The sequence below is a fragment of the Alosa alosa genome, chromosome 18 (assembly GCF_017589495.1).
Source record: "Alosa alosa isolate M-15738 ecotype Scorff River chromosome 18, AALO_Geno_1.1, whole genome shotgun sequence".
In the NCBI taxonomy this organism is placed as follows: Eukaryota; Metazoa; Chordata; class Actinopteri; order Clupeiformes; family Clupeidae; genus Alosa; species Alosa alosa.
This window is the reverse complement of record NC_063206.1, coordinates 25,980,879-26,001,553: the sequence shown is the minus strand read 5'-3', so window position 1 is coordinate 26,001,553 and position 20,675 is coordinate 25,980,879. Positions and strand designations below refer to the sequence as shown.

General features: G+C 39.8%; 2 protein-coding genes across 6 annotated transcripts in view; one reads left to right on the top strand and one right to left on the bottom strand.

The window, feature by feature from the left end:
- Window positions 1-5,406, bottom strand: part of prim2 (DNA primase subunit 2) — a 73,759-nt gene extending 68,353 nt beyond the window's left edge. The window contains exons 1-7 of one of the 2 annotated variants that reach the window (XM_048268904.1): window positions 5,315-5,406; window positions 4,689-4,841; window positions 4,140-4,252; window positions 3,225-3,319; window positions 2,943-3,063; window positions 498-593; window positions 140-277 (exon numbers count right to left, since the gene is read on the bottom strand). In XM_048268904.1, the coding sequence (XP_048124861.1) occupies window positions 140-277; window positions 498-593; window positions 2,943-3,063; window positions 3,225-3,319; window positions 4,140-4,252; window positions 4,689-4,833 (708 nt within the window). In that variant the 5' untranslated portion in view covers window positions 4,834-4,841; window positions 5,315-5,406. The remainder of the gene's footprint in view (window positions 1-139; window positions 278-497; window positions 594-2,942; window positions 3,064-3,224; window positions 3,320-4,139; window positions 4,253-4,688; window positions 4,842-5,314) is intronic. The other variant, XM_048268905.1, reaches the window with a different exon arrangement.
- Window positions 5,407-5,801: 395 nt separating this feature from the next.
- On the top strand, window positions 5,802-20,323 carry rab23 (RAB23, member RAS oncogene family). 4 transcript variants are annotated; one of them, XM_048270445.1, is made up of 8 exons: window positions 5,802-5,882; window positions 6,232-6,361; window positions 9,225-9,460; window positions 15,662-15,747; window positions 16,210-16,366; window positions 16,733-16,815; window positions 17,067-17,156; window positions 17,617-20,323. In XM_048270445.1, the coding sequence occupies exons 3-8, from the start codon at window positions 9,306-9,308 to the stop codon at window positions 17,754-17,756; spliced, it is 711 nt and encodes a 236-aa protein (XP_048126402.1). In that variant the 5' UTR covers window positions 5,802-5,882; window positions 6,232-6,361; window positions 9,225-9,305; the 3' UTR covers window positions 17,757-20,323. The 4 variants fall into 4 exon arrangements, with proteins under 4 accessions (XP_048126402.1, XP_048126404.1, XP_048126403.1 ...); XM_048270446.1 differs by lacking the exon at window positions 5,802-5,882 and adding an exon at window positions 5,889-6,199 and having other exon boundaries at window positions 6,307-6,361; XM_048270447.1 differs by lacking the exon at window positions 6,232-6,361 and having other exon boundaries at window positions 5,806-5,882.
- The last annotated feature ends 352 nt before the right edge of the window (window positions 20,324-20,675 follow it).

The following is a 20,675-nucleotide window of genomic DNA, read 5'->3' as shown; positions in this document are numbered from 1 at the left end:
TCTGTTCAAGCATGTGGTTGTTTGTGTGTGTGTGTGTGTGTGTGTGTGTGTGTGGTTTTTCTCTGCATCCATAAAATGTACTTCAGGAAATGCAGCACCTGCCTGATTCCCAGGCTAATGGGATGAGAAGGTGGCTTACCGCGAGTGCTTTGGAGAGCCTTGTGCGGAAGTCATTGAGGACGATGGATATGATGTCCTGGTGGGGAATGTATGCATAGCCCCCTTTCAAGAACACCTTCCTGGATCGTACCAGATCTAGTGCATCCTGGAAAGGCACCTAAAAACACAGAGGGTAAAAAATGATAGTCCTTCATTTCATCCTAATTAATGCTATTGGATTTAAAGTTGTTTTCAACTGTCAGATAAGATTTACACTGGCAATTCTAAACATACTGGGCCATTTTTCCATACATGGATTAAGGCTAACTTTAGTTGTCTTCACACAGGGCCACATCAACCTAATGGAAGAGCTGTGCAACACACAGCAAACGACTCACCTTGTAGTAGTCCTGTTCTATAAGCGAGGCTCCACTGATTCCATAGCTGGAGTTAATGAGCTTGTCCGTCAGGAGTTTCTTCTCCTCGACACTGAGCTGATGATGGAGGGGAGAGAAAAGAAAAGAAACATTTGAGTTTCTAAAATAGGTCACATCTGATCAATTAAAAAACTGGCTCATCATAGATCAGTGCAAAATAAAAACTTTGCAAAGAAGTGTTTAAAGCTATCCAAAATAAAAAAAGAACACTTGATCCAGTAACTAGTGCTTTTTGTCAAGGGGGAGGAGGGGGCAAAAATATTACTGTTCATTAGGCTCTAATACATACAGCCAATTGAGAGGGGTAGGAGGGAAATTATTATTCAATCTTTAGAGCTCTCCTCAGAGTCATCAACGGCACTTCTTCAAGCAGTCTTAGTCATTAGCCATTTAAACGGCTGGCTTGGCTGTGAGAGACCATAGCTATAACAGGGGACCAGCCTGACAGCTGTGAGAGACTGGTAGCCAGACCTTTTGAGTTAAGGGTCGCTCTGCACTGTCTGTGGCAGCTACGTTTCACCTGAGGTAAAAAACAGACACATCACAGGCACGCTGCTCAAATATTTATGTACATTCAATCCAAATGCAGCTCCTCCATTCGTTTTTTCCCCCCCCTTAGGGGAGAACGATGAACAATATCAAGCCATGCATCATGCCACTTCCCTCACAAGAAGGGCTCCGTCTGGTACATGGTTAGAATAACGATGAGACCTAGCTTCCAGTTCACCTCCCACTGCTCATTTACAGTGGTTGTTTTCTGATATGCCAAACCATGGGTAACATTTAGTTTGCAGCTAGACAGGTAAAAGAAAATAACTGAAAATTGTACACAAATATTTTGTAATACTATTCACATAATTTATAGTATAGATTCAGAAATCTCTAAGGTTGTAATTCTAGTGCTACAATTTTGTTAATGGGATGCACTGTTAGATAATTAAGTACTAAGGTGCAGTTAATCTACCTGAATATCTATATATTATGCAAGAGTTGTGGAGCAAAAAAGAATATCTATGTATTGATGCAAACAGAAAATGACCAACCCACTCAAAGACTTCATCTGTACTCCTAGAAAACACAAGGTCAGCTGTTCTTAGACTGCCACCTCCTGGAGACACATGAAATCATGCCCTACTGTTGTCTGCACACGACAGATCATTTTATGGAGTATCAACACTTAAACCTGACCGTTCTAACAAAGCTAAAATGTGTTTTGTTTGTATTCCATGCATGACTGCATGAGTCAGGGTTCCTACTCCTTCTGGAATACTTTCTTTATAAGGTCTTTCCAGGCCCAATTCCTCTAAATTCAGAGACCCATCAAACCAATTGCAGTTACAACACAGATTTTTTTTATTATTTCATTTTTTTATGAGTGCTATCAGGCTTTACAGCTGCTCACAAACCAGACAGAGTTGAGAAAGAGAGGCTTGGCAGTGTGAACACTTACCAACATTCCTCAAGTGTGCTGTGTTATAGTGCTGTGTGTTATAATGACGGCTTCTTGCCTTTTTTAACTCAAAACATTACATTTTCAAAGACTTTCAATGACCCATATCTATTTTATCTCTTCCAAAAATCTTTCAAAATCTTGGTTTATGGGGGATATCATGGCCACCTCCGGTTTGGGACAACTTGGTGAAAACAATGGCATGGACAACTGTTGTGAATTCAAAAATGGCACCAAATATTCTCATAAAGGTCATTAGTCTGATAAAAGTATTTTTTCATGAGCCAGCTAGTACTTAGTATGGGCACTCACTCAATCTAGCTGTGGTCAACTCCATACTGTAGCGGTTTGGCTATTTTATCTCTCTCATCAGAATAGTTGTGGGACAACTTCAATGAACCAACACTACCACGCTGATTTGTTTTCACCGAGTGCAGACAAAATTACGAGACACTTTTATCATCCATATTTCTCAAATTCATAAACTCCCACTTCAAGGACCCATGGCAGCTGTATGTACGGATGATGAGACCAGGAAAAATAGCCTTAAGTGTCAAAGGTGTTTGAATCTGAAGCCATATCCAGCCCCCGCTCTTCAATTGTTTTTAAAGCTCTTGAACTGAACCTTTTACATTGGCGTCTGTTTCCGTAACTATTTCATCTTTGTTACGTCTCACCTGTCCGTTTTACACAGAGAAGGAATGCCTGGTTAGAATTTCCCCCCAATTGTTCCGCCATCAAAGGTAATCAGAGGCGGAAACGCATCAGTGTAAATTGGTCAAGGATGAATATGGGGAACCTGGGCGCAGAGTTTTGATGACTCTACGTGTGTGCAACCAACCACCGAGAAATTTTAAAACTGAATACGCACCCTGTCAACAGTATTGTAGCTTTTCCTAAGATTCAAACTCAAGCCAGTAATTGCATATTCTTGTGTAATATGTAAACACTCTTACAGTGTCATACTGCAGATTGTTGCGGTGTAGAAACTCAGTCTTGTACTTGGCTGGCAGGTCACTGAAGCGGTATCGGAACAGATCCATTTCCTGCTGGATGAACCAGCGTCGCAGGTCTTCACTGCAAAAGAAAGAAATGCATCACATCATTAGCTATGCTGTAAAACTCAATTCAGGATAAATCACATTCAGATACATTTTAAAATTATTTACCTTCATTAATCTACCAAAACAATTCACAACATTGCTAATACAAGTGAAACATGTAGATAATGTGCATACGTTTGACAGTAGGCAAGACGAAGAATGAAATGGGAGATGTGATCTTTTCTCCGCTTCTCAAACTCAGTCGGTCCATTTTGATCTTTACGGTCATCCTGTCATGGTAGAAAATTAAAAACTCCAATCAACTCCACCAGCAGGCAAGTCATTTGTGTGTGAGACTGTTTGTGACTGAGAAGAATTTGTAAAATGTGAACACAAGTGAGATAAAAAATGTAATCATCAAAAAAAGGACAGCATTATTGCACACTGACCCCAAAGCATAAAGTATGTCAGACACTTTTCAGCCTAATCTAATTAAGACAATGTTACTGTTTCTATTGTTTCTAATGAGAAATGAGACCTGATTAAAAATGCAGCACAGTATTTATTTGAGTATAGTACACGCTTGTGTATGTTGCACAATGGGGGGAAAAAAACTCTTGAGTATCCAAGATATCCATGAGCCAACAATGGGCATTGCCATGACACTTCAGTATTCAGAAGTCCAGCGTTCTGTTTCCAGCTGAAGCTGCATTGTATTGTATATGATGGCACACAGTGACTGACACATCCTTAGCCATGTAAAAGTACACTTATATTTTTTTTCTGTCAGTCATACACTGCATTATATGGAATATCTATACTGAATGCAGAATTGTCAACATTTCTAAAGATATAAGTTGAAAAATATTTTAGTTAGCCAGTTAGGCTGCTAAGACAGAAGATTAAAACCAGGCTGAAGTAGGGCTTCATGAATAAAGTGAATAACCGACTCTCGTTTTTCAGATTGTCAGACATGGAGATGTCAGCGGTAGACCATGCCATAATGTATAGAAAAATGTGTGTTTATTAGGGTTATTTCATGTTTGTCAAAAACTTAAATGCTTCTGGATGATGACATATATGCTTGCAAAAGGGATTTAACATACTTACAGCCTCTGTTCTATAAGGGAAGTTCAAATTGGTGAGTTCAGCATGCAGTTTCTTATTGTATTGCTCTGTGGTCTTCACATAGCTGACACCAAGGTTTTCCACGGTCTTCAGCACTACAACACAAATCCAGTTGTATTAGATGGGCATCACCATTTCATCTGCCAAGCACATCACAACACTGCACATTTTATTGCAGAGGGGGGACTGGGTCTATAGGGTCAAGGATAGAAGATTTTAACTGTTTAAATGGGAAGACAAGTTTAAAGGGTGTCTATGTAAGAGCTGGTGAATACCTGATTGATTATATTGAAAATCACTGCTGATCAAATATATTAACAATCTTCTGTCATGAAAAGTAAGGGAACCACTGTCTCAAGTAAACTGCAATGGTTTGATTGATTTTGCTGACAAAATACAATCCAGGGCCACTTAGGCTGTTTCCATTAGTGATTGGTCACTAATGGAAACTGGTCATTTGAACTGAAAGAAAACAAAGTTACTTGTCTTAATGATGCATTACACAGGCACATGCAGTACCAGGGCCCTTACGTTTCAATCTCTCCACTGCAAAGGTTTCAAACTCCGCAAGCGAGATGTTTTCAGTCGGAGGCTGACTGTAAAACTGGAGACAGTGACCGTAGAGCTCATTCTGTGGATTGCTTATAAGCTTTCTTCTCCTGTTAGAAAACTGCATGGTCACACCTGAAAAAGTATTGCCATCAAACAGATCAACAAACTGCCCACCTCGAAAATGTCGTCTGGGTTAGCCCTGTAAGTTTTCGACAAATGTTTTGCATTGGCGGCTAGCTATGTCCCCACCTGTTGACTTTCACTGAAGTGGTTAGTTCACATATCATATGTTACGTTACGCATTTAACAAAACACATCACTAGCTATCGTACACAGTAAACAATGTATGTAACGTTAATCCTAGCAAAGGCAATGATGCTGAATGATAAGGTCACATTTGAACGTTAGCTAGCTATAGCTATATCCTAGGCATAGTTATCGTTTCTGCTCTTTTTGTTTTTAGCATACCCTAGCATAACCCTGAGGTTGTACATGTTTATCGTGAAATAACCACAGTAATCACATAACACATCGCATGAAAACCTGAGTTATCGTATACAACTAAGAAAATGTGTGTGTGTATATATAAGAAATACAGTAGTTACCAATATAATTGTTGCGAATGCTAAAGCTTCAACAATGATTCTTACTTCCTCTTTGACTGAAAGTCCCGCGCCAGGTTGCCAATCCAAGCAAAACGCGGGAGAATGACGCAAAACTGGCAGACCAATCGCGTTAGTTGAGCAACAGACTTCCGATATTAAAAGTTGAAGATTGTTTAATTATGTCTTTGTATATACTGTATTTGTAGAAATCATGATTTCCATAACACCATATTTCATTCCATTGAGTAATATAAGCAGGGACATTACTGAAACGACTATGTTGTTGCAAGGTTCTCCCTCACCATGAAACCCTTTCACTGTTCAACTCTACATCTGTTTAATTCTACAACTGCTATCGTTTTATTGTCTAATGTTATTAACGTTACAAGGAACACACAAACATATAATTAACTTAGCACCAACCACCATTAAAAGTGGTACCATTTTATTAACTGGACTTCAATTTTGAAACTCCTCAGCAACGTTTGCGACCAGGCGTCACCTACATGGAAGAGAAGGATGCGCTATCAGTAACCAAGGGAGGCTATGGGCACTATCGATATTTTGTGTATGTTGAATTGTCTAGTTAGTAACAGTTATTTGCTTTGCAGGCTGATTTAAATTGTTAACGGGTATATTTGGTGAATGTTGCCAAGTGAACTCTTTGCTGCATTGTTGTCATTCATGAAGCCTAAGAGAGTTGTGAGCAGGATTGAATCCACAATGAGCTAACCAGTTTGGGAGGGCTAATGCTAGCTAACAACTGGAGCAGTAGCAGTAACGTTAGCGTAGGACCTATGCGAAAGGGCCAGATATCGTGAGGCCGTATAACCATCTCTCTTCCATAGAAATAGCAGTGATCCCAATTGGATAGAAAAACTAACTGTAGGTAACGTGGCAAAATCTCTCTATTTCAGTTATTTTGTCACGCACAAATACACGTGACAGGTCTGCAGGGTGTGTGAGCAACTTTCCATTCCGAATTTTCGTAGCAGCCCCAGTTTCATCGGATCCAGAAGTAGCTAATAACGTGTAACGTTCATGCAGGTAAGATGCAATACTTCGGCGTTGAAAGCGAGCTTTTGCACTGACATTACCGTTACAGTTTATAAGATGTGTTTGCACACATTTTTTTCTGCTAACGTAACCTTAACATGTATGGCTTTGTTGACACAATGAAGCAGCAGTGTATTTGTGTATTGAAATATAGCACACTAGTCGTTGCTCGCCAACATAATTAGCTTTAATCTGGTCTCGGCTAGCTAGCATAGCTTTCCTCTACTGTCTCAGTTTTCAGCTATGCCTACAAAATAAATTAGCCTACAACAAGTGTCAGGTAACGTTAGCTGAACTGGGCAGTTAACTGATTGCTTGGATTTATTGAAATGCTAAATCAGTGGCATGCATCAAAATGACTCTTCATTAATACCAGTCATGTTACGTTAATTAAGCTATTTCATCAGTGGTTTTGTTTTCGAATTGCAAACAAGTTCGCTTTCCAGTTAAATGAATCAAAAAGATGCTTTGCTATGAAGAGATGACTAGGCCCAGGGCATTACTAGGGGGAACGATCATTAGATCATCATAAGTGTTCATCAGTGGCGGACCTTGTAAGAAGTTGCAGAAATGCGTTGTGCAAAGAAACTAGGACAAAACTGAACATTATGTGCTTTGTATGTTTGAACTGTACTTAAGTATCTCCACCGTGATGGGTTTTCGTCTTGCATAGATGCTTTGATGGAGGGCTCACCTTTGTGTCCGTACGCTCCCATACCCTCTCCCACGTTATATGGGTGGATGGATCTTGTTTGTATGTCTTGGTTACAGTGGTTAAGTTGAGAGCAGTATTAAAAAAATAGCAAATCCCACGGCAATACCTAGTGTAGTAATCAAGTCTTAACGAGACATCGTCTCATGTGCCTGTTAACACTTTGTTGTCTAAAGGTCCGTTTGTTTTTTGTTGGGAGAAAAATTATATGCCTCTACACACTGGTATAATGACCTGTATCAAAGAAATGGCTGACAGTTTAGAGGACCCAGGCATGTGAACGATATACAATTGGTAATCAAAGTGTACACTGCATGCTTATGTAATACAGTCAGTGTTATGTCATTGTTATGAATCCTTTTTGGCAACTATTGCACTTTCAAGTTTATAGCCCATGTGACTGAACCAGCTGGGTTTGAACAAATCACACGCTTGTGCTAATGTTAAAGAGCATAGTTGCACTGTTGACCGCTATTTTGTCACTATGCATGTGTTGGTATTTTGGTCTATGTAAGTATTTCATATGTTTAGAATTGAGAATACATAATACAATTAAGAATACATAATCCCTCATTTCCAACCTGGTATGATCACCAGTATTTAAAATTATTATTATTATTATTATTACTAATAGTAATGTATTTAGTAGTTATTATTCATTATTAACTTATCAGTATTGTCATATTATCATGGTTTATCATTTTAGTATCAGGCCTAGGTCCAGTTCACTGTTGAAATGTTTGTGACATGAGAAGTCTTTTGAAGTCAGCACTGTCCACCTCCTGCTTCTTTGAAAGTCGGAAACACGGGGGCTCTCAGTTTACAGGCCTGGGCAGCTGCAACCAGACTGTTGTGTAGTGTAGGTAAATTCTTTGACTACACATTACGTTTCTCCCTGCCAATGGACAAGGGCTATTAGAGTGGATATCACTCTGGTGCCGCTTTCGTATGGAAGCTTTGTTGTGTGAGGTTGTATCACTGTATTCAGTTACCTCTCATAGGGATGGATGGCTGAGGGGAGCCACTGCATGCTGTAACCCAATCAGGCTTCACTGACTCAGGGTTTTCATCTTCATGAAAGCTATTTTGTGTTGTTGGTCTTGGTCAGGTCAGGTGTAGGCATACTTGAATCTGAATGATTTGAATCAAGAAGTTGTCGTCTAGAATGTCATTAAAGCTAAAACTTGGTTTTTAGCCTAAGATTTGCCTTTTTCAGAACAGCTGCTGTATTGGAGCAGAGATGTTACAGATGCTGTGTTTGTGGATGAGGAAAGACTAGCAAAGCTTTTTTATTTCTCCTCCTGTCGCTTTAATTTCTCACAACTCCTCAAGTTCTCCTCTACTGTACAAGTAAATTGGCATACAGCTGCACCTCTCCATAAATTATTCTTTGACATTCTCCAACAGGCCAGGGCCGCTCACATTTTGCCTTGCTGTCAGATCAGCTGCCACCACCTGTCAGTGAGGGGAACAGAAGTAGACAGCTGCATGATTCCAGAATTAGTGAGGTTTGGTCCATGTTTCTGCTCAGAATCAGAACACTTGGAGACGGTGACATGGTGATCAAATCTGCAACGCCTAGCTTGTGGCTTGGAAACAGAAGCGGAATTTGGCTTCACGTGGCAAAGTTCCGTGGCTCATCCTCCATAACCCAGCGGAATGTTATGACCTCAACCTTGGAATCCATTCTTTTTTTTTTTTCTGAACTTGTGCCCTGTGAACCACACCTCCAAACACAGATCACTGCCTCCTTCATAATGAAAACAGTATGAGACCTAGAATGAGCTAGATTATGTCAAGTGGACAAGAGGTGAAATTCCAATGTGTGTTTGTTTTCTATGTGTGGATGCTTCAGGTTTAGGTCTTTACCCTGCAGCAACGTATGGGAACCTAGCAATGGAAGAATTTATGGTAGGAGAGGAAAGCTGGCCTAGTTCAAAGTACACACGCAGAGTGAACAAGAAAGCAAATGTTGTGCCAGTTAAAGCATCACCATTTGTTTTAAGTCGTAAAGTGCATCAAGCCTCTCTGTCTTTTATAAAGTAGTCTATAAAAAGCACTGTGAATGGTAAATGGTACTTGATGATAAATTAACTTTACCGGCATGTTTTTTTTTTTCTCATGTTCTTAATGCCTCAACAGAGCAATCCAACGGTGACCTCACAGAGCCGTCAGAAGGAGGACCCAAGCGCACTATAAGGGGAGTGGAAGGAGGAGGTAGCCATGTTGGAAGAGGATATGGAGGTGGCCATCAAGGTGGTGGTGGTCGGCAACGGTGCTGTGGGGAAGTCCAGCATGATCCAGCGCTATTGCAAGGGCATCTTCACCAAGGACTACAAGAAGACCATCGGGGTGGACTTCCTGGAGCGCCAGATTGTGTAAGCAGGGGATTCTATATGTCTCTATATTTATGAAGAAGAAGACGAAGAGAGAATTTCTGCAAACCAAGGCACTCTTTGAGTTAAAATGTGTTTAATATAATTACAATAACATTATGCTATTATGATGTCTTTGGTTTGCTGAGATTCTCTTGAATTGATTTTTGTCCCTTGATGCCGAAGACTGACTCCTGAGGCACCTGACTCAAACAGGTCATTTTATACCCTTTCTTTACACTTACAAAGATAAAAAAATACTTCAATTTGTCTCCAGGTACCTCTCGTCATAGTAGCATAGACATATAATGATATTTTTAGCCTAATCAGTGGCCTTAAGGGAACAATTTACTTTGATGTAGTGACACTGCCCCAAGTCTCCATTATATGGTTATTTTATTGTAAATGTATTTTCTGGTATTACTCAAAACTGGAAGAGGCTATAAGTGGTTCACACTCTGAAAAAAGTGACTAGACAAAGTCTTGTAAAAGGAACAACTTGTTTTAATAAGGAGCAAGAGCAGAAGTTTCAGCCATCCGGATTCACATCATTGGTTCTAACGCACCTGGACTCAAAAACTTTGCGCGCAACAAAACTTCTCTGCCTTCTGATTACTCAAAACTGCACTGATTGACATTTTGGTCCAAAGTAAAAATGGGTTACACTTTACTTGACAGTATCGACATAAGAGTGACATGACACTGTCATGAATGTGTCATAAACACGTCATAAACATTTATGACATAATGCTTCTGTCATTAAGTGTCATTTGGTTTTGTCATAACAAGTTAGGATTAGGGTTAGAGGTTAAGATTAGGGTTAAGGTTCATGTGTCATAACAGTGTCATAACAGTGTCATGACAGTGTCATATCACTCTTATGTCGATACTGTCAAGTAAAGTGTTACCCAAAAATGTACTAAAACTATGATATATTATAATATATAATACTATACTGAAATATTTCACATGTTTAATTGGGGGCCAAGCAGCGAAGCTGTGAGGCAACCCATAGTGATTCTATGTGTTCTTATTAAAACGCTCATTTGCCATTGAACCATACAGTAAAAAGTTGGTAAATTTGGCACATTGATTCGGTATAGTCATATGATTAATTTCACTAAGTTTTATGTCAAGTGCTCTAGTGCCCCCAATGTGTCAGATTTTGCATTACATCTATGCACTTAACGTTTCAATCATACAAATTGAGGTATACTTGGAATCCTTGGATGAGGCCGAACTCAACGCACCCCATGACGTCAATTTCTGCCATGTTGGATCTTCCGCCATATTGGATTTAATCAAAATCACTTAAAAGTTTTCACAGGTCACAAAGTTCATCCGATTTTCATGGAACTTGGCGCAGATGATTGTCAGAACATGACACACAAACGCATTGCTTTTTGGAGCAGATCCGGTGAGAAAAAAAATAGGATGGGGGGGGGGGGTCTATCACCTTTTCTTTTCCTTTTTTTAAGGCAACTACAAATATTAGGTCCGATGAATGAATGTGTGTGATGGTAAATGTTTAAAGACCTAATAGTGTTTTTGAGAGCTTTCTGTGTCTCAATCAGAGATCGCTCAAGAAGATACGTCAGAGTTTCGCTTTGTTTATGTTGTAGCTACACGCTTGTCTCATTGGCCTGGGGCGGTTGCTTAAAAAAAAAAAAGAACACGTCTGGAGGACGGTCTGACACAATTGAGACAGCTGATGAGGTTGCCCAATCCGTTTAACTTTTTTGGATATGCTATTGTGAGCTCTATGTGCGAATTCAGAGGCTGTGTTCTTTCCATGCATCAATGTAGACAATTTCTTACTATCGCGAACTCTTGTCAGGGGAGATCATTCATTTTGGGTGTCACCTATGACTTGAACAGAGCCTGCTATGCCACCCGATGTACTATTATTGTTACAGTTTTTAATCAATGCAACTAACATTATGTGTAAAGTGACGCTAAATAAACCGTAGCCTATGCCTTCCGTCTGTTTTGACATGTAGGCTACAACAATGTTTTTCACAATTTGCGACGGAAGGTTTTGACTGAGCGTGTTAACAGTTCGCAACATTATTATTTTATGTTGAGTAAGGGGATCAGTCGTGTTTGACACACAGACAGCCTTGTAGCCTATTTTGCTTAGGCCTCACTTTTAACGACAGTAGGTTGTGAGCGTATGTTGACAAAATAACATGCAATTAAAATAGTCAACTTAAAACTTTGCTATTATTAATGTATAGCACAAAGCCATAACCAGTAGGCCTACCAGAACCTAGCGATATTAGCCATGATTTGTGTCACGTTTATCTATGGCTGACCGTTTTGCGCTTAAGTAGGCTAATGATGTTCTTTTTATAAGCAACACGACCTGTCCCTCACCATATCGCAACCTCTTGTCAACCTTATACAATCTGTTGCTGAAGACAAAAGCGCCTGTGAGATTGAGGCTTGCCCACCCCTCTCTCATATCAGGATGACCGCAAGAAAAACGACTAGGCAACTCAAGACTAAAGTGAAGCGGGTGCGAGTTTTATTTACAGTGCAGTAGCAGTGATTAACAAAAGAGAAAACAACAACTGAGAATAAACGGAAAACAAAACCGGCCTCAATCAGGCAACACAAATATAGTGCTGAACGATCACGTGCTATAGACTGAACGATCACGATCACACTTTTTCTTGCCCTTACTTCACTGCACAGCTTCACAGCAAGCGTGCTTTCCCCTTGCTCTCTCTCCCCCCAAATGAAAACCCCTGCCCTTTTGAAGGGCTCACAATCTACCCGAGAGCAGTGATTGGACAGACAATAAACCAATCCGAAAATGGCATTACAAAAACCTTTAAAAAAACACACATTTGGAAGTACATACAAAATATCACAATATCCCCAGAAAATAGCTTTTTAAAAAGTAGAAAACATACATCCCATATTTACTCAGTATACTGTATGCATGAAATAAAGCTACAAAACAATTACTCACATATTACGTCACCATGACAACCAAAGTTTGCGCCACTGAACCGGACAGTGGTTAAGAACATTGGTTCCGCAAGGGCTCCGGTTTCCCCACGGACCATTCCGATGGAACACCCATTGGCAGCGGTGAGTGAGAAATGTTTGTTTGTAGTGCAGTGAACTATTGTGTTGCGAGTGGAATATTGGAGAGTAACTAGGAGAGGAGTTACATGTGTCCTCTTTGGCTGATTGAAGACCAGGCGTGCTCCAGCATTCTGAATCAGCTGTAATGAATTATTTTTTAATTAATTTATTATTTAAATTCAGAAACAAAGGTGTGCTTTAAGGAAGGCTTCTTTGGCATCACCTTTCCAGCTATATTGTGCAACAGGTATATGTTGTATACTTTTATTGCCATGGAAAAGCAACTTGAAATTTGCACGAGATTGGCTGCTGGCCTTTTTGAATTATGTTTGTAAACCTTCCAAGCAAGCATTTCCCTCTTTTGCAGCTCAAGGTTACAGCAAGAGTTAGCAGCAACAGGAAAATACGAGAACAGGATTATCTATGGGCCTCTTTCCACTTCTAGAACTCAATATTGCAGCAGAACCATGGATAGCAAATATGATGACCAGGATATGCCCCTTTCATTAGAATGCTATTGAGTTGAATTTCACTGTAATGGCATCTTCACCTCCTAGTACAGTCCCACTAAGTCATAGACAGAATAATTCTAACCACTCTTACAAGGTGCATCGACTAACCAATAACCGGGCTAAGATTTCTCAGCCACAGTGCTGGAATTCAGGCATTGGCCAGGCCGATTTGGAAATAGATAATTACATGTACATGTAGGCTGTGTCCAAAATGGGGAAATTGCCTTTTAAGATATCTTAACAGGGGAGCGAGGCATGTCCTAATCAAATATTTCTATGAAATGCTGCCTTGTAAGATACCTTCGTTTTGCCGAATTTTGAAGGCAGCGTAGATGCATCCCTCATGCTGCCATCAACATCCAAAATTCTGTTTAATTGTGAGCAGCTGTTGCTGCAGTTGAACGTTACGTTATTCTTTTTTCTGGTATCCTGGCAACGGCGTTCTGTGTTGCTATCTTGCTAGGCTGTCCGAAACAAAATTCGTAGCTGGTACCCTGATGCTTGCTACAGCAAGTGACTCATTAGAGAGCTGAAGACAGCGAGACAGCAGACAGCAGCCTTCTGTTTCGGACAGACCCGTAGTGTTTTTTTTTTTTTGTGCTTGGATTATTAAAATAATTTACAGTGAAGCATACCTAGCTTTGGATTATCTCTTGCATATTGAACCTCAAATCGCCATATTCTTTATTTTTTCTTCTGTCATCAACCTCTGACTTAAATAGCATCCCTGATGCCCAGTCCTTGCGCTGGCAGAGAGAGAGATGCGCTGCGTTGCTCAGTGTAGCTTCCACCCCAGCCCTTAGCAGAGTTATGTGGGAAATGCGCTCCTAATCCTTTTACACAGACATTGAGGTCATCTGAGTGAGTTGGTCTCCTGCACTTGTATGCCAAACAGATGTGAGTGGAATGCCATCCAGGGGCAGGGATTGCGCTCTCTCTCTCTCCCTCTCCCTCTCTTTCTCCCCCTCCCTCTCTCTTTCCCTCCCTCTCTCTTTCCCTCCCTCTCTCTCTTTCCCTCACTCTCTCTTTCCCTCTCTCTCTCTCTTTCTCCCTCTCTCTCTCACTCAGGAGATTTACTGTCGCTTTGAGCCAGATCTGGTGGGGAAGCCCGGAACATGAATTACATGCGCACAGTTTAGGGATTCCTGGTTGAGGAAGCATGAGAACTATGTGTTGAAATCATCTGATGAGACATTTGCTCAAACAGTGAGACTCTCTACTAAACAATAAGAAAATATACTTTGTTTTGGTTTAAGCACTTTTCAAACAGTCTGACTGAGACAAATCTAACCACTTTCCAAAAGCATTGTGCTCCATCACTTAGTTTAATCCACACAACAATAGATGCCCATAAATCTTAAGAGGGTAGGTGACGCCATTTTTAAGTCACTCATTTGTAACAAAACTTGATAATTGTATCAAATCTGTCCCTATGACCGCTGGAGGACCCCTCAGAGATGTGTCCACTTTTGCTCTTTGCTGGAGAGCATGGTGCAAGCAGCAGCAGCAATCATTGTTCCATAGCAAGTTTAGATCCTGGTGCCGATGGTCATTTCCAGTTTCAGTTTCTTATCCACACCATTTCTCGCAACGGTCCCTGCTCTGTCCTGTTTAAAAAAGATCCAAAATAATGAATAGAGAATGAGAATAGTTAGACTGATGTACCCTAACTTGCTTGGATGACTGTATAAATGCACTTGGTTATGGGTGTCAACTACCCTAGAACACGTCAGAGTAGCTCGACCGTACCTCCGCTACATCTTTGGCTTGGAGAATTAAACTCGGTTCATTTAACCGTCCCACTTAGAAACAAAAGGTTCACTAATTAAAAAGAACAAGATTGCTTTTGTTTTTTTGTTGCTTTTTTAGTGTTCAGCTAACTATTAAGTTATTTAGACGATCAACTTTCTATTTATTCACATTTCCAGTGGTTCTAATTCACTACATAATTGAGGGGTTTATGGTTTACTTTTTGTGTCGTTTTGTGTATGGTTTTCTTACGTAGGCTACTTCCTTGCCCAGCTATTCAGGTACAATTAGCTGTCAATATCCAGTTGTCAGATTTATGGACGATGGCCCAGGCATCATACATGCCACTTTGCCTCTGACTTGGCAGGACTTCTGCCCGTACCACACAGAAGTCTGTTCCATCAAAATCGTGAAACAAAATTTCCTGGACGTGTCCAGATAAAACATATTGATACGTCTCTAACGATTTATATGCTAGCAGTTTCTCTTTGGTATATACGCTCGGCGTTTCAATCACATAATTATAGATATTGGGCCATTGAATATTAGGCCATCTGCTGGGGTCCTGTACCCAATTGTTAATCCTGTAAGGATCCGAAAGCATTTTACTATTTACCAAAGTCAACTTTGCAGCGTATCTTTCTCGGTGTAAAGTGGAGAGTTGTTCACCGTAATTCACCATTTATTTTTTTTACAGTTATTTACATTATCGGAGTGTTCTGTTGCCAGGTTGCGCACACAGGTTCATTGTTTACTAACTGTAAATCGGTCTATAGCAGCACAGGATGGTGTTTGCGGTGTTTGCCGAAGTCTTATGTGTCCACGTGCTCATGTTTCCCCCTCCCAGAGTCAACGATGAAGATGTGCGGCTGATGCTGTGGGACACAGCCGGACAGGAGGAGTTTGATGCCATCACAAAGGCCTACTACAGAGGTGAGACTGACTGGACACATACACACAGGGTCACTACTTTAATTAGTCCATTTTGTTAGCAAGGGCCCCATGCATGTTGGGGATAACTTGATGAACAATGGCAATTTGGCATGTCTGTTTTTGGTTTTGGTTTTTATTAAATGAAATCAGCAGAGTAATGTTAAAACATCATAGATTGTAGATTATGGTTGAGATCATCATCTTAAGTGTCATGGTTTGAAATCATTATTTTAAGTATCGTAAGTATATTGGGATTATTTGAGGCTTTACCACCTGCCTCTAATGTGAAGACCATGACAGCTGGTTTGTTGGAGTGGTTGTGTTTCAGGCCAGGTGCAGGACAAAGTAGACAAAGGCTAAAACAAAAGAGAATGTCTGCCGGAGTAGCTCCCAAACTTTAATTAAAAACAGTGTTGTTTTTTTTTTAATGCATTGGTGTATTGGGTGGGTGTGTGTGTGCAGGTGCCCAGGCGTGCGTGCTGGTTTTCTCCACCACAGACAGAGAGTCCTTTGAAGCCATCAGCAGCTGGAGAGAGAAGGTGGAGATAGAGGTGGGGGACATCCCGACTGTCCTAGTGCAGAACAAAATTGACCTCTTGGATGACACAGTGATAAAAAAGTAAGAAACTTTTTTTTTTTTTTTGTCTTGAAGTCTACTAAATTTGGAAACGGGACAAATGTTTAGCCCACTTGCTGGAGAGAACTGATGAATAGATCAAATGTTTTTTTTTTTTGTGGTGCAAGATTCCCTGGGGTTCTTTAGGGAGTTCAATATTATCAACTGTCTGCAACAGTCTGGTTGTGGGTTTGGTAGTTTTTGAAGTCCTGATGTGTGTTACTGAAGGTCTGTTTATTTATTTTTAATTTGTCATGTGTTTATCCTAGGAGGAGTCAGGTCTTTTTTTCACAAGAGAGCCCTGGCCATCACCTAGTTAAGGATAATATATAGCTGTGTTTGCTAAACATCGGTCATCTATGCTTTCAGTGAGGAGGCCGAAGGTCTCGCCAAAAAGCTCAAGTTGAGATTTTACCGGGCATCTGTAAAGGAGGACCTCAATGTCAATGAAGGTGAGTGACCACAAACACCTCACCCCACAACCTACCCCTGTCACAACCACAACAAAAAGGAACTGAAGAGAGGCCTCTGAATACATAAAAATCTGACTTGATTCATGAGATGTATAATGTATTTATTGTGTAATGTAAATGGAGTATGTATTTATTGTGTGTTGAGTGGTACATCTACTTCTAAGATGTGATCCAAGTGTACATGCAATATAACAAGCCTTTATCATAAATCTGCCCAACTTTCCCTGTAGTTTTTAAGTATCTGGCTGAAAAATATCTTCAAAGACTCAAGCAACAGACAGCCGAGGAGCCTGAGGTTCACTCAACAAGCAATAAGATTGGTAAGGCTTCCCTTATTGAAGCGTCAGATCCTTTTGTTTTAAGAGAGAAGAGTAACTTGTTTTCCTTTAGCATTATTGGTATTTTATCTTACCCCAACATGATGCTTACTGAATATTACAGGCTTGGACAACAGTTTCAATACCAGCACCACCATAACCAGGTTAATTGTTGTGATCATGCGATAATAAGAGTCCTTTTCTTTGCAAACACCGCTCTCTCCTATTTGTTTTCTTGTGGGTGTGTGATCCAGGAAACTTATGGCCTTCGTCAGTGTGTTACACTGTGTGTTCGTCAGTGGAAACACACTGACGAAGGCCATGAGTCCGAAACGTTTGTTCTTTTCCCCTGATGCTAATGGAATAACCCAGCAAAAAAGAAAGATTTTTGGAGTGTGACCATTCTTTGATTTTCTGTGATCATGTGATGTAATTGCCATTTGTCATGATGATTTTATTGCAGGAGTTTTCAACACGACAAGCGGAGGACACTTAAGCCAGAACTCTAGCAGTCTGAACGGACGCGAGGTCATCAACTTGCGACCGAATAAGCAGAGGACCAAGAAAAGTAAAAACCCTTTTGGTGGCTGCAGGCTGATTTAACAAGATTCCCTTCTCTTTCTAAAAAAGAAAAATAATAACATTATAATAACACTAATAATCCTGTCTTGGCTGCCAGGTCAGAGAGATGGAAGTCTTAACAAAAGCGTGGCTTATCTATAGAGACTAGTTTATTTCCTGACCTGACTTGCCATTAAGAATGCAATGAAAGTGGAGACATCTCTTCAGTAAACCGGAAGATGTGGTGACGGCCTTCATTTAGATCAAAAAGCAAAAACAACCTGGGGGGTATTGCTTTCCATTTTAACCTATTTAATCTAGCATTGCTAGCATTGACTGTAGTCTGCTTCCTAGCATTGCTGCTAACCTACTCCACGTATGTCACAATTCTCCACCTCTTTTGCTCTTTGTGAATGAGCAGCAGGCGAGTCCGGTTGTCTTAGCGGCAGGTTGGGATTCTGTCTCCACCTGGTGTTTGCAAATGGTACTGCATTTTAGAAAATAAGTCTGGCCTATCTATGATGGTACACAATGAAGTGCACAGTTCTGATAGGTAACCCAAGTTGTGCTTTACTTGTGGTCTAGACCAGGGTATGATTCTTACACATCAATGGGACATAGCTACATATGTATGTAAATTCTGCCTTTTTTTAGTTTTCTGTTTTTTTTTTTTATTATTATTTGAAACAAATGACCTATGTGCATTTGACTGCTCATCTGTGCAATATGTTTGTACTGGTAGGTATACTAGGCTAATGGCCATAAACTTTGAGCAGGATGTTAGCATACGACTGTGCCTTATTCAAATACTAGAGATCCAAAGGTCTTTAAAAGTTTAGCTTTTTCCTAGTAGAGTAGCTGATTCTGCATGCTGTGTGTCAGCGGCAGTAACTTGGGACCAATGACTGGTTGATTCCAGTTTACCCGACAAGAATCCCGGAAAAAAAACATTTATTTTTACTGAGACGCCGGAGAAAAATTCTCCGAAAGAAAAACAGAAAGGGATCAGTCTCCTGCTAAATTCTTCCTCTAAGTGTATTGCTGTTAGCCCAATCAAAACACTCCAGCTCCATAGTATTTCATTTGCTTTTACTGAAAATGTAAATGTTTGATAGTCATATATGGTACATATCACGGAAGAGAGCCACCTGATGAGAAGTCATCAGGTGCACTTTTCTCCTAAAGGTATTTTTATATGAATGTTGTTGGTGTCTCTGAAATATAGTCAGACCATGAATTGCCTGAAACTTCGCAGGAAATTCCGTGCCAAATAGCTTTGAAATGATTCTAACTGTTTAATATTAATTGTATATATTTTAAAGAATTAGAATATAACTGATAGGTAAATCCATAATTATACAGAAATACTAAACATTTGTTATACAGGCATGAATGGTGAGTTGAAGTGTGTGGTTAGAAGTAGGGCTTAAATGATCACCCAAGGTGTGGGGACCTGTTGCACAATGTAACTTCAGCTGTAGGAAGGCACGGAAAGCAGTCAAGTCCTACAAGGTACTTCCATTGCACTTCAACTGTAGTAAAAATTCATATCAAATAATTGAATTGATACAAAACAGAGATACCTTGGTGCTAGTTTGCTTCTGTGGTCACCCGCAAGCTTCACTAGTAACCATTTTGCCGCCCTGAGTCTACGCTCAAACAGGAATTTAAAAAGTACAATCACGTCTCATGTCATGGAAATATTGTGGATTGTTCTGTTACACATACGGTTTACTTGTATCCTATATTTGGAACATTATTTTGACAAGTTGATTGTTCTAAGAAGAAAAATGTAAAATTCCAGATGCTTTTTTTTTTTTTTTTTTTAGACCTCTGAGTGTATATTAATGTTTATGACTTGTGTTGGAGATGAAATCATGCCTATCCATGTACCATTCTTTTAGTTAGTCTCTTGGTTTTTAAGGTCAGCGAATATTCTCTCAATCATGCATGCCCTCAAAAGTGGGTTGTACACTGTTACAATTATTTGCGTTTCACACAACACTAACTGAGACCCATAGAAAACCAAGTAGAAAACTACAGCTACAGTATGTGTTCACTTCTCATTCTCATGAATTGCCTTGGATGCACCTAATGGACTTGAGTGTATGAAGTATCTTTGTAAACAAGCACACAAGTACATGTACAACAGTGTTTTTGGTACTGTCATTGAATGGAGTGTTTTCAGATTATGGTGTGATTTCAGGAATTGGTTAGGTTATTAAGCATTTCAGCATAAGATCACTACTTGCTAAGAGCACAGAGAAAATACAGTTTCCTTATGTGCCTGTTGCATTGCACATATTGAACCCGAGTTTGGGTTTTACTTATTTTAGTTCATAGTTTTAACATAACTGTTTATTTGAACATGAAAGACCCATTCGTCTTAAACCAATTCATGCCTGCCTTACATCTAATGCCTACAGCACATTTCCTGTGTAATGTATGTTTACATCTTCTTCATTGAAGTGTGGCTGCTTATTTTTTTGTTTTATTTTGCCCTAACTCAGTTCCTAGTGAAAACATTCATGGTGTGCTATTTCATTATTTTCATAATTGAGACTATGTTGAGATTAAATGAACAATAAAAGACATTAAGGAAACGCCTACATATCTGCCTTCTGTGTTCCCTGCCTCTTGGTTCAAAATAAGGAAAGCATTGGTTGTACACTAATTTGAGTGTACCTGATCATATCTATTCCTAAGTTAATAAATAATTAGGCAAACATCAGAACTTTTGTTTGGCAACAGTAGGACACTATGTGCATACACATCATTGCTACTAGCAGATATAAAGGATGTTCTGCTAACTGAAATGGTTACCTTGAATATGATTGTGTTGTATATTCTGTAAATGACCTCATAAAGGGCAGTACATTTTTTTTTGGTTGGTTGTAATTCTGAGATTTTTTTTTTTTTTCTTTTATTCTGCACCCAATGTCATATTTAATGCAGGTGATG

Bases quoted from the DNA above. Each gene is read 5' to 3' on its own strand.
- rab23 (XM_048270445.1), top strand. From the start codon at position 9,306: ATGTTGGAAGAGGATATGGAGGTGGCCATCAAGGTGGTGGTGGTCGGC. The intron at 9,461-15,661 runs GTAAGCAGGGGA...TCCCCCTCCCAG, and splicing joins TTCCTGGAGCGCCAGATTGT to AGTCAACGATGAAGATGTGC. The intron at 16,367-16,732 runs GTAAGAAACTTT...CTATGCTTTCAG, and splicing joins GATGACACAGTGATAAAAAA to TGAGGAGGCCGAAGGTCTCG.